The 17,184-nt window shown below is 36.7% G+C and overlaps 1 protein-coding gene and 1 pseudogene across 1 annotated transcript; both read left to right on the forward strand.

The window, feature by feature from the left end:
- The first annotated feature begins 4,644 nt into the window (after window positions 1-4,644).
- On the forward strand, window positions 4,645-8,977 carry LOC118061397 (disease resistance protein RPV1-like). The gene is made up of 5 exons (XM_073412657.1): window positions 4,645-5,529; window positions 5,792-6,866; window positions 6,971-7,378; window positions 7,455-7,785; window positions 8,289-8,977. The coding sequence occupies exons 1-5, from the start codon at window positions 4,916-4,918 to the stop codon at window positions 8,975-8,977; spliced, it is 3,117 nt and encodes a 1,038-aa protein (XP_073268758.1). The 5' UTR covers window positions 4,645-4,915.
- A 524-nt stretch (window positions 8,978-9,501) lies between these two features.
- Window positions 9,502-11,413, forward strand: LOC118061366 (probable pectate lyase 16; annotated as a pseudogene).
- The last annotated feature ends 5,771 nt before the right edge of the window (window positions 11,414-17,184 follow it).

Here is a 17,184-nt window from a genome sequence, read left to right on the forward strand (position 1 = left end):
GCATGGGTAATGGCGGTAGTTGTTCTGAAATGTATCTTGGGTTTGGTCTTTGGTGGTTGTTTTGGGTGTTTGACTGGCCATTTGCTCGATTAGGGGAAAAAGGTTTGTTAAAGTTTATGTGGGCCACATGGGAGGTAGGTATTTGTGGGTTATATGAATCCGTTATCTTGTCATTGGACCCACCTTCGAAGTTGTTAACGGGACCTTTCAATTTTCTTTCGAAAAAACCCTTTGTCTCCAATGGCTCAATTATGCGTCCAGCTTTAATCCCCTGCTCTATTCTTTCCGCTATGCGTACAGCATCATAGAAATGTTGAGATGAGCTACCCATTAAATGCTCATAGTAGGGTGCCTTGAATGTATTGGCGAACAAAGTCACCATCTCTGTTTCTATCAAAGGGGGTTGCACATGCGTGGCCTCGTCCCTCCATCTTTGCGCATAAGCCCTTACTGACTCTTGGCTTCTCTTTTCCATTGACATAAGGCTTGTTCGATCTGGAGCAATTTCCAAATTGAACTTGTATTGCTTAAGGAAAGCCTCCACTAAATCCTTCCATTTCTTAATCTTGGCATTATCCAACCTCATGTACCAACTTAGCGCTGACCCCGATAGACTGTCTTGGAAAAAGTAGATCAGTAACTTATCGTCATGAATCACCTCAGCCATCTTATTGCAATAAGATCGAAGGTGAGTGTTTGGGCATTCCAACCCAGTGTACTTTATAAACTCCGGTATCCTAAATTTTTTTGGTACCGTGATGTTTGGTACCAAGCATATTTCAGACGCTCGCATGGGGTCAAACCAGTCATTTCCCTCGACTGCTCTTAACCTTTCTTCCAAGGCTGATATCTTGTCATCGTTCATAAATCCGGTGGACCTATTATCGGGAGGCCCTTCCACAATGATGTGAGCTTGAGGGGGCTGAATGGGAATGGTAGGCGCAAAGTGCTGCCCCGTCACTGAATCTGCCCCCAAGTTCTGAGATGCCCCCGGAACATGAACTGATGGTGCTGCTATAGGTGGTTGGGTAGACGTTCCCTCCCCGTTCTTGACTCTTAAAAGTTGCTCAAGCAGATTGGTCAGTCGAGAAACTTCATTTTTCACAGATTCCAACTCGGTCTGGTAGTGCGACTCTAATTGAGCTCTTTCTTCGTTTTCCATTCTTGATCTGGACCGGGTTTGGTGGACTCTGGATGTGGGACCTATGTTTCACGATCTGTAATGCATATGATAACAAAATGCGTGATGAAAATGTGATGCACAAGTGATGTGCGATGAGTATAACATTATTAATCTTGATGCAAATAAGATACATAACCTAAGGACAAGCTCTATTTATTAAGTGATAGTGGGTAAGTTTTCTATCTGGTCTCGAAGGGTCTCTTATCTGCCCAGTGACGTTCTTCGTAAAGACAGTATGGGGGCGTTGCAAGGAACAGTTAAGACACGTATGTCCACCATTACCAAGCAGGCACTCAGATATGAGTTGGGTGTTTCACGCATTTAAACCCTGACCAATAGTCTTAGGGTAAATCGCTAATTCCCCACTTAACTTAAGGCTTGTGTGTGCTTTTCAAAATTAAGGCAAGTGATGCATGAGACAATTGTATATAATGCATGAATAAATGCGCGTAAAAATAAAAACAAATACGCGATTAAATAAAAGGAAAGGCATATAAAAAATAAGCACAGGCAAACACAAATAAATCAGACAAAAACAAAGCTTAGTCTACAAGGTCCCCAGCGGAGTCGCCATTCTGTCGCACCCCAAAAAAATAAATCATCTTGCGAGTTCGACTGGCGAATTTTTTTATTTTGGTTTGGTTCTTTGGAGTCGCCACCTAGTATTTTGGTCACTAGGAAACCTAACTGGTCTCAGAGATCGGGTACGGGGACTGGTTGCGTAAAGGGAAGGTATTAGCACCCCAAATACGCCCTACCTAAGGTAAGCTGCATTGTTTTATAGTCTGATAAAAACTAAAGTGTTATTGTACTTCTAGTCGTTGGTCTGTCTATGGTTCAAGAAAAATCCTCCTCGGTAAGAAGGTCTTTTATCTTATCGGGTAAAATCTTAACCGTTCTAACGTCTATACCCAAAACTTTATTAATAATATTTAGGAATACGTTTTACGTATAAATTCGTAATCCCAAATACTAAAAGAAAACAAAAAGATTTTTTTAGAATTTTTGAAATATTGGCCTAGTTCTCATGGCTTGAATAAACTGGTTATTAAAGCCAAAATGCATGTTAATACATATATTGTTTTGAAAATTTTCTTTGTTGTGTGAAAATATGATGTTATAATATTTATATATATATATATATATATTGGAGAGACTAGGCCGTATTTTAAAACAAAAACAATTTTTTTTTGGAAAATATTATTTTTTATGCTTTTGACGAAAATCAGGTATTTTAATACCGAGCTTGTATCTTTACGGTATAAAAATACAACCCAATATTAATCCACTTTGATAAAAATATGCAGAAAAAATCAACAACTTTTTTAGGGACTCTTTAGAAAATTTTTTGAAAGCAAAAACATTTTTTTATTCTGAAAAATCTTTGATGTTTTGACGAAACCCGGGTATTTTTAACACTGGTTTTGTATCTTTACAGTATAAAAAATACAAACCAACATTGAACCACTTTAAAAAAAATATGCAGAAAAATCAACAATATTTTTTTAAGATTTTTCAAAATATTTTTTTTTTATTATTATTATATTTTTTATATATATATACATATATATATACACATATTATAACATATTATATAATATATAATATAAAAACAATTCGGGCTGGGCCGGCCCAAATAAACGGGCCGGACTCAACCCAACAAGGAAAGGTTGGGCCGAATTCGGCCCAGACTGGGTTGGGCCGATCTCGGCCCAACAGGCCATCATGCTTCTTCTGGTCTGGGCCGGACCCGGCCCAGACGTTCATGGGCTGGGCCAGCATCGGGCTGGCCCAGCTTTAGCAGCCCAGCGGGGGGGGGGAGAATTATTTTTCTCCCCCCCGCCTCCTGCATGCAACATGCAGGAGGCAAGGCTGCCACGAAAGGAATGCAGGGAAGAAGGAACGGGTACCTGGCGTGGAGGCGGTCGCTGGTGGAGCTGCGGTGGCGTGGCTCGCGTACGGCGACTCCGGGCGGTGCTGTGGCGGTTTGAACGGCGGCGAGAGAGACTTGTTTTCAGTGGCTTTCTCTTTGGTTTTTTTTTTTGGTTTTTGGGTTCGGTTTCTTTGTTTTTGGTTTGTTTCTGCTCTCCCACTCTCTTTTGCTCGTTTTTTTCTCTTCTCCCCCTGTCCTCGGGTCTCTCTCTCTCTCTTCGGTCTCCTCTCTCTCTCCTCCCTTCGGGTTCTCCCTTTTCTTTCGGTTTTCTTCTCTATTTATAGGGGAATAACCGTGGGGGACCATCGTTAGTGCGGTGTAACGGCTGGTCGGCCAATGTCTAAAGGTGGTGGGGGCGAGGAGAGAGAGGCGGGAAGATTTGAAAAAAACAAAAAATGGTTTTCTTCTTCTGCTGCTCTGCCTCGGGGGGAAGGAGGAAGATGAACAGTGTCGTTCAAAACGACACCGTTCTGGGCTTCCATTTTTTTTTTTTTTTAATATATATATATGAAACGGCGTCGTTTTGGATAAAACGCGCCGTTTCATTTAAAGGAGCCAAATTCCAGATCAGTCCTCCATTATTTCACCTTCGGTCTCCGCCCCTCTTGTTGGCCGCCTTTTTCACTTTGGTCCTTGGCCTCTGATTTATGCAATTAAGCCCTCAATTGATTAATAAACTTCCAATTTCTTCAATTAAGCCCCTGAAACAATTCCAAACAGCCCCCTCTATCTTTGCGCCTTCTCCAAATTGGTCCCTGGTTTCGGTTTTTCTTAATTAAATCCCTAATTGGCCCTTAAACTTCAATATTTATGCAATTGAGCCCCTGATTTGACCCAATAAATTCCTAAAAAATATATTTTGGCCCCAGAACTTAAATTTCTCCAAATTAAAGCCCAAATTGACTTAAAAATCAATTTTTCTTGGAATCAAATCTTCTATAAATTCAAATAAAAATCCAATTAAATCCATAAAAATCTAATTAAGTCCATAAAAATCCAATTAAGTCCATAAAAATCCAAATTCGGGCTTTTCTCCTCAAAACTCAAATTTTTCTTCTCAATAGGGCTTTCATCCTTCAAGAATATACTGTCAAAAAATCAATCCTTGTATTTTTAAATTCCTTGACCAATTTTCTGACTATTTTCCGAGCGCTTCTGCCTCCTGTTATCTTTTTCTAACCTTTTTTGGCTATTTATTTTATTTTTCATGGGGACCCAAAAATGGGTTACAACAATAATCAAATAGATTAGTGATTGTATTCAACATCCAGTCTTGATCAAAATAAAACCAAAAAAGTCCTCACGCGGAAACATTCCATACCATAGAGAGAGTGGACTTGTGGGGATGACTTGTCTTATATTTACAATCCACCCTTTTTAATTTTGAGCAAATTAAAAAAAAAAAAAGGGTCCTAACGCGGAAATGGCCCATACCACAGAGACTTTTAAGGTTGATTTAAAAGCAAAAAATTGATGAACTGATAAGAGAACATCAGCGAAGGGAAAGTGAAGATTGCAGGTACTCTCTCTCTCTCTCTCTCTCTCTCTCTCTTATCTCTTTTAGTATTATGTTATATTGTGGAATATAACTCTGCTGTAACTGAGAATCACTTCGATTAGTTCACTGTTAGAAACTAATTATGTTGTATTGTGGAATGTAACTCATCAACCGATTTTGTTGGTTCAGCATAGAGATTTAATTTATCATATGTACAAATATTTTTCTGAAAGGGCATGGAGGAGTTGATTGCTGGAAAAAACTTGAAAATTGTTTTAAAGAGAAAGTCAGATAATAATATATGAATACTTCAGCTTATTGGTGTGCTGTCGATCTTGAACTATCGACATTAATCCTGCAACTCCTTTTTTTTTTGTTCAGATCTTTGAAAAGTCTTATCTTTGCTAGAATCGAATATATGGCTGCTGGGAATTATCAAGAATCCTACTCTTCCAGGTTTTCTAATTGTAAATATCAAGTGTTCTTGAGCTTTAGAGGTGCAGACACCCGCAAGAACTTTACCGATCACCTCTACAAGGCCCTAATTCAAGCAGGGATTCACACATTTAGAGATGATGATGAAATTCGGAGAGGAGAGAATATAGATTTCGAGCTCCAGAAGGCAATACAACAATCAAAAATATCGATAATCGTGTTCTCCAAAGACTATGCTTCCTCGAGATGGTGCCTCGATGAACTTGTAATGATCATGGAACGGAAGAGGAATGATGACTGCATAGTTTTGCCAGTGTTCTATGATGTGGATCCATCACAAGTCGGACGTCAAACAGGGAGCTTCGCTGCAGCATTTGTGGGACATGAAAAGAGCTTCAACGAGGAGATGGAGCGGGTGAGTGGGTGGAGGATTGCTTTGAAAGAAGTTGCAGATTTAGCTGGAATGGTTTTAGGAGATGGGTAAGTTGTATCTCTTGATGAAACTACACATAACATAAGACTAGAATGCTGGTCGTGAACTCTTAATTTCTTTCAGTTAATTGTACTGATAAGAAGAATAAAATAAAATACTTAAGATTTCTTCGTTGTTTTTTTTTCAATCATTAACTATCAAATCATGGACACACAACCCGGTCTAATTTCTTAGCTAAATGTTTTTTATTTTTATCCTTTATAGAGAGACTGCTAATAATCGCACATTGTATTTTACATTTTGATTTAGGTACGAGGCACAGTTTGTCCAATCTATTATGGAGAAGGTCTCAAAGAATTTGGATAAAAAAATGTTTTATGTCCCCCTTCATTTCATTGGAAGAGATCCTCTAGTGAATTATATCAACTCATGGTTGCAAGATGGGTCCCATGATGCTGTCATTTCTTTACTCTATGGAATTGGTGGAGTTGGAAAGACAGCCATAGCTAAGAGTGTTTTTAACCAGAACTATTATAAATTTGAAGGAAAGAGTTTTCTATCAAATTTTAGGTCAAAGGATATAGTTTGCCTACAGAGGCAACTTCTTTTCGACATCCTAAACAAGATTGATGAGATAAATGATGAAGATGAAGGAATTCTGAAGATTAAGGATGCATTATGTTGCAGAAGAACTCTTATTGTTCTCGATGATGTGGACAAAAGGGACCAATTCAATAAAATCATTGGCATGCAAAATTGGCTTTGTAAGGGAAGTAAAATCATTGTAACAACCAGAAATAAGGGTCTGTTTTCAGCTAATGATATTGAGTGGTTCAAGTGCAAAGTTGAACCGCTAGATATTGAAAAATCACTTGAGCTTTTCAGTTGGAATGCCTTTGGACAAGCTGACCCTGTTGGTGGTTTTGAAGAAGACTCTTTGAGAATAGTACATCATTGTAATGGACTTCCATTAGCTCTTCGAGTTACTGGCTCTTCATTGTCCGGAAAAGGAGGAGACATATGGGAAAGCGCATTACAACAAATGGAAGTGATTCCTAATTTTGAAGTTCAAAAGATTCTTCGAATAAGTTACGACTTTCTTGATGGTGATTATCTGAAGAACTTATTCCTTGATATCGCATGTTTCTTCAATGGAATGGATTACAATGATGCAGTTAGGATACTGGATGGGCTCAATAAATGTGCAAGATTTGGAATTGACAGTCTCATCGATAGATGTCTTGTTGAAATCAACATTCATCAAAGGTTGTGGATGCATCAACTTGTAAGAGATATGGGAAGGGAAATCGCTCGTCATGAATCACCCAAATGTCAAAGAATATGGCGCCACGAGAATGCTTTTATAGTTTTGAAAGGAACTACTGTAAGTAGCTCAACTTTTTTATGTCTACTTAAATGGTTTGTGGTGCCTTGACATATTCTTTCATTTACTTTCCTTTCTCATGTACTTTTAATATTATTATGCAGGATGCTAAAAAATTACGTGGCCTTACCATTGATATGCATGCATTAATGGAAGATAATTATGCAGAAGCTGTTTGTACTGATTCAGTGGTTCACCGCAAGCACCGCAGGCTTGACTTCTTTCAGCAATGGCTTTCTGACTTTTCCGATGGGGAAAAATTACAAACTGGCCAAATAAGTTTGTTTTCCATCCTCAGCACGGATGCTTTTAGAAAGATGCCAGATGTAAAATTTCTCCAGCTAAACTACACTAATTTTCGTGGAAGTTTTGAGCACTTCCCTAAGAATTTGATATGGTTATGTTGGCATGGATTGTCTTTGAAATCCATACCAAATCAGGTATGCTTGGAGAAGCTGGTGGTTCTTGATCTATCCAGAAGTTGTCTAGTTGATGCTTGGAAAGGCAAACCGGTATGTATCAAGTCTCTCTCTATAGCTATTTCTCTCGTTTTCAATTGATAACAGCTAAATTCATGTATTTTCGCAGTTTCTTCCAAAATTAAAAATTCTTGATCTCCGTCACTCTCTTAATCTCATTAGAACCCCAGATTGCTTGGGTCTCCCAGCCCTTGAAAAGCTAATACTTGAAGACTGCATCCGTTTGGTTCAAATTCACGAATCTATTGGTGATTTACGAAGATTGTTGATCTTAAATCTAAAAAATTGTATAAGTCTTATGAAGCTTCCAGAAGAAATGAGTAGATTGAATTCGCTTCAAGAGCTGGTTTTAGGTGGTTGCTCAAATCTTGACAGCCTGAATATGGAGTTAGAGCATCATCAGGGGCGCAGCTTTCCTCAAGGCGATGGAATTGTTGCAAGTGCATCATACGTTACATCTCTTCCATTGAAGCTATTGTTTCCCTCTAGGTTTTCAGTGAGGAAAATGTTGAGATTTACCTTGTTTTCACTGCCACGCCCCATAAGGAGCCTAGATTTAAGTGGAACTCCAATTCGTTTTCTTCCAGAAAGCATCAAGGATCTTGGTCTACTCGGATGCCTATCTTTAAGAAATTGCAAAATGCTTCAGGAACTCCCAGAGCTTCCATCCCATTTGATGTCGTTAGATGTGTCCTTTTGCTATTCACTGCAAACACTTGCAAATATAAACCCTTGGACTATAGCAAATGGTTGTGAACAATTTGTCAAGTTCCAAGATTGGATGAAGCAAGAATCAATCCAAAAGTTTGACTCACACATGTTCAGAATAATGGAAATGGTTAGTGCTCAAATGCAGCCATTGAGATTTCAGGTCCTCGCTCGCCGCCCATGTTATTTTCTTTGAAATCTACGTTTGAATATTTTTCTTTGGCTCATTTTATAGACATTGTTTTGGTGGTACAGATAACATTTATAGCTGGCAAATTCAACGTTGTCGTATCTGTATTTGATGAAGATGAGGAGTTAAGGGGGTTTCATGAGGAGGAGGAAGAGGATAAATGGCTAATTCAGAATGAGTTTGTAGATAACTTTTCATTCAAAATATTCTCGCCTCTTTCTGCGCACCGGATATGTGGCTTTAATATGTTCACAAGGTTTTGTATGACGTCAGGGTACAGTGGCTCTAGTCATATTTATCTTGAAATCAGAAACAATACCAGTGGTCGATCCTTGCGTTGTCAAGCCTGTGTCTACCCTATAATTGACGAGCGTGGTGTTCGTGAATTCCAATTGCTAAGCCACCGGAAATTAGGGGTCGGTGATCCTACATTTGATAATGGTGATGACGTGAGTATTTCAGTGCTTCCACTTGGTCCAGCTTTCCAAATAAAGATGGTTGGTGTCCGATGGTTGCATGAAGGAAAGGATGATAATGATATCCAATCAAAGGATGAAGTTATCAATGCCCACAACAGTAGCGATGATGATGATGATGCAGCACACGTAACCAAAGTACAAATAGCTTCTCATCTTCTTAGAAATTATTATTGTGCTTTCCGTACTGAATTCAATGATGGCGATTTCGCTTGGTGGTTTTATGCAAAGAATGGTCTTGAAGTTGGATTAATTTAGGATTTTGTGTTTTTAGATTTCAAGCATAAATAATAATAATAAAAGCTTTTGAGAGAAAAATTTTTTTAAAAAAGAAGCTTTTGAGTGATCTTCCTTCTTTTTCTGAGCTTCTATTTATAAATATGAAAGGATACATTCCTCGTCCTCGTGAAGGAGTGGGACTAGCTACGCATTGATCACATGTATGAGGGAAAAACATATAGCAAGTAGGATACATGTTTATACCTAACAAATCTACGTATAAGATTAGATTATTCTTCTACTTAATTATATGATCCGAATCAGGGAATATTTTGATCATGATCTTTAACACATTGTATCCCCCCTTGATATATCTACACTGAATGCTTAGAATTGGCATGGCAAGAACCAGCTTGATCTCGTGCAACCACGTTTTGTCTAGACATCAGCAAATAACTTAACAAAATATATTTTAGCCTCTAGCTAGATCGTGTTAACCACCTTCGTGTCTTCTATATATATACAATTCCCTCCTTTTATCTATTCGTACGGTGCACCCCACCACAAACCATGGCCTCACTAGCACATGTCCTATTTCTTTCATTTCTTGCCACACTCTTTGCTTCAACCTTGCAAGATGATTCACTCGAATACAAGCCTAAACCCTTATCAAGCTATCTTCCAAGCAATTATAAGAAAGTCTTGAACACCATAGACTCGTGCGCAGTCCGATTGGGCTACCGATCGTCGTGCATTGGCTGATTGTGCTGTGGGATTTGGCCAAGCTGCAATCGGAGGGAAATATGGGAAAACATACATTGTCACCACCCCAGATGACGATCCTACCGATCCGAAACCAGGCACACTTCGGTACGGTGCTATCCAAACTGAGCCTCTTTGGATCACTTTTGACAAAGACATGGTGATTAAACTTGAAAATGAGCTTATGATAAATAGTTTCAAGACTATAGATGGAAGAGGGTCTAATGTGGAGATTACAGATGGACCATGCCTAAAAATTGAAGGTGTTAGTCATGTTATCATACATGGGATTAGCATTCATGACTGTAAGCCAGGGAAACGGGGGCTTGTCAGGAGTAGTCCGACGCATGTTGGCCACCGCCGCGGTGCTGACGGAGATGCCATTTCCATTTTTGCATCTTCTAATATTTGGGTTGACCATTGCTATCTTGCTCGTTGCATCGATGGCCTAATTGATGTAATCCATGCTTCTACTGCTGTCACCATATCCAACAACTATTTCTCTCAGCACGATAAGGTAAGAAGAAAACATTAATTCCTCTCAACATGCCTAACTTCCTAGTCTCTGATCAACAATTATGGCACTAACAGGTGATGTTGCTTGGACATAATGATAATTATACTGCTGATAAAGTTATGAAAGTAACAGTTGCCTTCAATCATTTTGGCCCTGGACTCATTGAAAGAATGCCAAGGTGAGTGGAATTAGCATTAAAATCTCACGACATCAATGGAATTAAATCTAACAAAAACATTTTTGAATATTAATGCAGAGTAAGGTTTGGCTATGCTCATGTTGCCAACAATAGATACGATGAATGGCAAATGTATGCCATTGGCGGTAGTGCTGGTTCCACCATATTTAGTGAAGGGAACTACTTTATAGCTCCTGATATTTCCTACGCCAAAGAGGTGTGTGTTCTTATATATTAAGGAAATTATTATATGAAACTAAGCTTGATCTGCCACACCATCTTGATTTATCACATCAATCAATTAGGTAATGATGTTGCTGTTATATAATAGAAGAGGCAGAGACAATTAGTATAAATAAAAAATATTTTCATATAAAAAATAATTACATTAAAACTATCTCAAAAACAAATTTATTCTTATATCCTATCATACATATTTCTGTTTCTTTTATATTTTTCTCAACTATTTTAAAATATTAACCTGACATAACTTTACCAACATTAAAATCTATTGTTAATTTTGACTATAGTGTGTTTTTTGTTTTTTGAGTTACAATTTGCTATCCAAAGTATTTTTAACTTGAAAATGCATCAAATTGATGTTTTTTAGGTGGTTTTGATGTGGTTAAAAATAGAAATAAAATATTTTAATGTATTTTTTATTAAAAAATACTTGTAAAAAACACTATGCATTACTACACAAAACTAATTTGATCCATGTAAAAATTATGTATCTTTTATAAGCAACCATTAATATTTAATTACTCACAAATCTATTTTTTTAATGTATATATAGGTTACAAAAAGAGAGGCTGATGGTGGCTGGAAGAATTGGAAATGGAGGTCATCATCCAAGGATGTATTTACGAATGGTGCTTACTTTGTTCAATCTGGATATGGAAGTTGTGCTCCACTCGATTCCAAAGCTCAGTCCTTTGCAGTTTTCCCAGGAACTATGGTTCCTTCTTTAACATCTGATGCAGGCCCTTTAACCTGTGTTGTTGGACAACCTTGTTGACATGGCATTTAATTTCTAGGCCAGGATAACATACTTGCTGTTTTCATGCATATATATTTCCCTAGCATTATTTCTTTTCTTTTTTTTAATGAGAATTTTATTTAATAACTTGTTACCACAATAAATTATGGATCGAGTATTTTGTAACAAATTACCAAGGAACAGCAATAAGAAGAAAATTTAAAGAAAAACATTTAAGAAATTATTAGCAAAGCCTAGGTCCAAAATCAACACTAATAAATAAGTAGTGGTTGATCTTTTATATTTTTTATATGATTTCATAATATTTTGAAGGCATTATAATAATTTATCTTTATATTTTTTCCTCTTAAATTATAGATATATAAATTATATTTGCATTATGCATTTATAAAAACAAAAATCATATGCACTTAGATATAGGGCTGATCATTTTCGGTTCGGTTCGGTTTTTACCCTTAAAAAACAACTAAACCGAAAAAGAAAAAAAAACCGAAACCGGCCCAAACCGACCAGTTTCGGTTCGGTTTCGAGTCGGTTTTTAATGCCCAAAACCGAAAAAACCTATATGCAAATTTTGTATGCCCAGTTTCCTCATTAGTTACTTGCATCACGGTTGCTGGTTGTGAAGCAGGATTCTAGCCTTAGAGACTGGAGATAAAACCAAATAATCCAAAAACAAAAACCCATCACCCATCAGTTCATCACCTCATAAACAAAAACCAACAGATCTCTCCAATAACCTTGTTTCTATCACCTCATCAACAAAAACCCATCACCTAAAAACAAAAGGAGAGGAGAGGAAATTGATGCCTACCCATTGACGCTTATGTGATGTACTTGTACTGACAAAAGAACTTGTTTGAGTTCTCTTAGGAACATGTCCTACAGACTAAAATATTTTGGAGAGGTGAGAGTACTGGGGCGGCTGCTTTGATGAGGGACCTTTTTTTTTTAGCCTCTGGTAGTCTGTTTGGGTTAGGCGAGAGGGGGGGTAAAAGTTTCTATTTATACCAGTGGTGGTTAGGGACCTTTTTTTTTTAACCGATTCGATTCGGTCCGGGTTAACCGGTTTTTGTATTACAAAACCGAAAACTGAACCGAACCGGAATTTTTTCAAAATATTCTAATCGGTTTAATCGGTTTTTTTTTAGTTCGGTTTTTTCGGTTAATTTTTTATCGGTTTTTTCGGTTAATTTTTTATCGGTTTTTTCAGTTTACTCGGTTTATCGGTTTTTTTGCTCATCCCTACTTAGATAGTGTTTAGTCATTATCTTAGGAAAGAAGAGATAAAGACTATGGAAAAAAAAAATATATTTATCTAAAAAAAATATAAAGACGGAGACATAAAAATGAATATGTTTTGAAGACAATTTGGAAATGAATTTCTATACTTCTAAAACAAGAGGTACAAAAGAGATATGTCTTCAGAGACGATATATGTTATTTTTTATTCCTAAAATATTCTTGTAAAAAACTTTCAATTACAAAATTATCCAACTAAAAAATTTGTTGCCTATGTTTTTGAGTTCTAGGCGAGCAAGATGAAATCTACAAGGCAGAAGAACACCTGAGATTGAGAAAGTTAGGTTAAAACTTTTTAACTTAAGTTTAATTGCAACAGAGAAACAAATAAATCCTAAAATTAATTATCAAAATTATTGAGGAAAAGTATGGAACACCCAACCCATATACAAAGAGTGGGGGTAAATCAGGATGCTCGATGGTGATACTGATGGGTATAGTGGGGTGTTACCATGGGTCTGTGTTTTTGGTGGTTTACAAAGAAAGATTGAATCTGTTGTGGAAGTTGGAGATGAATAAAAAGAAGATGAAGAGATATGTTAGGGACAAAGGAAAATCAGATCGATGAAGAAAGAGTGCTAAGTTAATTGTTTTTCTATTATTATGGATGTTATCAGGGGACGAAGGGGATGAAGAGATTCATTACAAGTTAATTAGCATTTTCTGGTCGGTTATTTGTTTATTTGCTCTGTTTACGTTTCTGAATGGGAGAGATCAGTATAAGTTTAGGATTGCTAATTAACGGTTGAGATTGTCAAAGCTAAATACCCCATCAACAGTTTATATAATTTTAATTTTAGATTAAGATTTAAATATATTTTTTTTAATCAGCAATGGATAGTCCGTTGCAAATTTTATGTTTCCTTTTGCAATGGATTTTCCATTACTAAAGTTCTGTTGCTAATATTAAAAAAATAATAAATATGAAATTCGTTGCAAATCTGTTACTGAATTTAGCAACGGAATTATCCGTTGCTAAAATCAAATGCTAATAGTCCCCTTTTTTAGTAGTGTGATCTCCAACACTCACATGATCTCATTAAAACCCCAGACTTCTCGGGTCTCCCAGCCCTTGAAAAGCTAATACTTGAAGATTGCATGTGTTTGGTTCAAATTCACGAATCTATCGGTGATTTACAAAGATTTTTAATCTTAAATCTGAAGAATTATAAAAGTCTGGTGGAGCTTCTAGAAGAAATAAGTAGATTGAATTCTCTTCAAGAGCTGGGTTTAAATGGTTGCTTAAATCTTGACAGCCTGATGATTATGGAGTTAGATCATCATCAGGGGCACAGCTTGCTTCAAAGCGATGGAATTGTTGCAAGTACATCATACATTACATCTCTTTCATTGAAGCTATTCTTTCCCTCTAGGTTTTCAGCGAGGGAAATGTTGAGATTTACCTCGTTTTCACTGCCACGCACCTTGGAGAGACTAGATTTAAGTGGAACTTCAATTCGTGCTCATCCAGAAAGCATCAAGGATCTTGGTCTACCCGACTTCCTATGTTTAAGAAATTGCAAAATGCTTCAGGCACTCCCAGAGCTTCCATCCCATTAGCCGTTCTTAGATGTGTCCTTTTGCTATTCACTGCAAAGACTTGCAAATCTAAACTGTGGGATTATGGCAAATGGTTGTGATCAATTTGTCGAGTTCCAAGATCGGATAAAGCAAGAACCAGACATCTGACTCGCACATGTTCAGAATAATGAAAACGACTTGTGGTCAAATACAGCCACCGAGATTTCAGGTCCTCCCGTACCCATTTTAATGTTTTTGAAAACTACATTTAATATTTGTCTTTTGCTCATTTTATAGACATTGTTTTGGTGGTACAGGTAGTATTTATAGATGGCAAATTCTACGTTGTCGTATTTGTATTAGATGAAGATGAGATGTTAAGGTGGTTTCATGAGGAGGAAGAAGAGCATAAATGGCTAATTCAGAATGAATTTGTTGATTACTTTTCATTCAAAATATCCTCACCTCCTCCTGCGCACCGGATATGTGGCTTTAGTCTGTTCACAAGGTTTTGTATGACGTCAGAGTACAGTCTCTATGATGTATTTTATCTTGAAATCAGAAACAACACCACTAGTCGATCCATGCTTTGTCAAACATATACCTTCCCTATGGATGGTGTTCGTGAAATCCAATCGCTAATGCATGTGAAATTACGGTTCGGTGGTCCTACATTTGATAATGATGATGACGTGAGTATTTTGGTGGTCCTACATGATTTTAAGGTTTTCAATTCTATTTTGTTAGGTATTTTATTTTTTTAATTCAAATAAAATATTCCAGTTTTGAAGTATTTTAATGTGCCGTTTCAGGATTATATATATATATATATATATATTCAACAAACATAATTCAAATTCAAGATAAATTAATTATAAATTATGCAATACAAACACAATTCCAAACAAATATAATTTTAAAATTTAAAATATTTTTAAATAGTCAAGATTAAATGGATTTTTAACTTAAAGTAATTCAACTTAAACAAAATATCAAAATATTATGACAGTAAAATATTTTAAATATAAAGTTAGATCAATGTTATCAAAACTAATGAAATCTAAAGCATCCCTTGTTTTGCTTAAATTCCTACAAAGTATAAACATGAAAAAAACAAGCATGAATATAAACCATATATATTAGTGATAAATCTAATTTTAAAAAATTAATATCATTGTTAATGAAAATAGTAATAATAATTTTCAATATTATTATTAATATCATTATTATTGAAAATAGTAATGAAAAAGAGTTTTTTATACTTGAGTGGTTTAATTAATGAAATTGAACAAGATTCAATTTGATTCAATGGTTTTTCAAGAGCGGAACGGAATATGTAAAATGAAACCGGAACGTTCCACCTGAAATTTAGTTGAAAAATCTGGAACGGACCAAGATTTAAAATTAGATGAAACTTAATTTATTTTTTAAATTAATATGGAATATTTCAGCTATTCTAAAAAAACAAAATGGAATTGACAACTTTACATAATATAGACAGCAAAATAAGGGCGATTGGTGTACAATGGTTGCATGAAGAGGAAGGAAAGGACAAAATCATGAAGCATTAAATTAGAATATAAAATTTTGTCTTTTCATCAGATGTATTTCTAACATCCGATGAAAAGATAAAATTTTAAAACTTCTTTAATACGTCAAAAATCATGAAGCAGCTTGTCTCAGGTAGGGTGCATTAGGGGTGCTAATACCTTCTCTAACCACAACCAGTCCCTTACTCGTGATCTCTGACAAGACCAGTACATCGGGTTCCCTAGTAGCCTGCAATCAATTATTAGGTGGCGACTCCTAACGAACCAAATCAACGTGACAACGAGAAAAATCGCCAGCTGATGCCGCGTGGATTTTCTGATGTACGACAGAGAGAGTGAATTGTAGGGTGACTTGTCTTAAAATTACAATCAAATAGATTGGTGATTACTTCAGATTTTTCTAACTTGATTTTTACTTCAGAATTAATGTCAATAGCCATAAAAGTTTGGCACCAAATTTTTCTATGCATAACTGGTCATGCCTAGACATTCCGACTTTTCTTCTTCCGAGTCACAAGTCATTATTGGACAATTCATTTACATCATCGATTGCATTTCTCATTAATTTCTATGCTGTAAGCATTGTATGCCTTATATATATATAAACAAGTTATTGATGATGTTATAAAATTCATTATATTATTTGATGTTTTGATAGTTATTAATCACATGTTGAAATTAATTAATATTTTTTTAAAAGCTTAGGAAGCAGATGATTAAGGATAGAAAGCGCTCCAATCCAGAAATTCATTTCCATTCATCGTCTTCCTCCTCTGGAAACAAAGGAGACCCCCTGCAAAGGAAACACCGATCGCCACCAGACAACCCACAGGCACACGGAAATTCCCACGACTTCCACCACCGGTTTCTCAGATTTTTCCCGTTTCCTTCACCACCGTTAACAAGTCATTGGGGCGTAGAAGAAACCACCACCAAGGCACCAACAGTCCAGCAATGGCGGGACTGTTGGTGTCCCAATCCGGCCAAAATACGAAGTCCTAGATCCTATTCTCATCAGGGGAAGATAAGCAACAAGAGGGAATGCCTATAAAAGGCAAGCCTAGTGTAAAAAAAAAGGAGAAGAGAAAGGGGAGAAGACCAGAAAAACAGAGAGACCAAAAGAAGAGAGAAACAGAAACCAAAAAAAAGAAGAGATAAAAGAAGAGGAAACGAGCAGAAGCAGAACAGAGGAGAAGGAGCCCGAGCGACCAGCGACTTCGCGTCTTCACCACCAGCTCAGGTAAGTTTCTTCTTCCCCCCCATTCCTGCAATTTTAATTACCCCTCTACTGTGCATGCACGCTTGAACGCGTGCCTGCAGACATAACTTGTTACTAGTTTGAACCAGTAATCGGGCTGGACCGGCTGAACTGCCCAAAAAATAAAAGAATATCTTATGCCAGGCTGGACTTAGTTC

Source organism: Populus alba, chromosome 11, assembly GCF_005239225.2.
Source record: "Populus alba chromosome 11, ASM523922v2, whole genome shotgun sequence".
In the NCBI taxonomy this organism is placed as follows: domain Eukaryota; kingdom Viridiplantae; phylum Streptophyta; class Magnoliopsida; order Malpighiales; family Salicaceae; genus Populus; species Populus alba.

Excerpts from the sequence above, each read along its gene's own strand:
- LOC118061397 (XM_073412657.1), top strand. The coding sequence starts at position 4,916 with ATGAATACTTCAGCTTATTGGTGTGCTGTCGATCTTGAACTATCGACA. Across the intron at positions 5,530-5,791 it reads GGAATGGTTTTAGGAGATGG|GTACGAGGCACAGTTTGTCC; the intron begins GTAAGTTGTATC and ends ATTTTGATTTAG. Across the intron at positions 7,786-8,288 it reads AGGCGATGGAATTGTTGCAA|ACATTGTTTTGGTGGTACAG; the intron begins GTGCATCATACG and ends CTCATTTTATAG.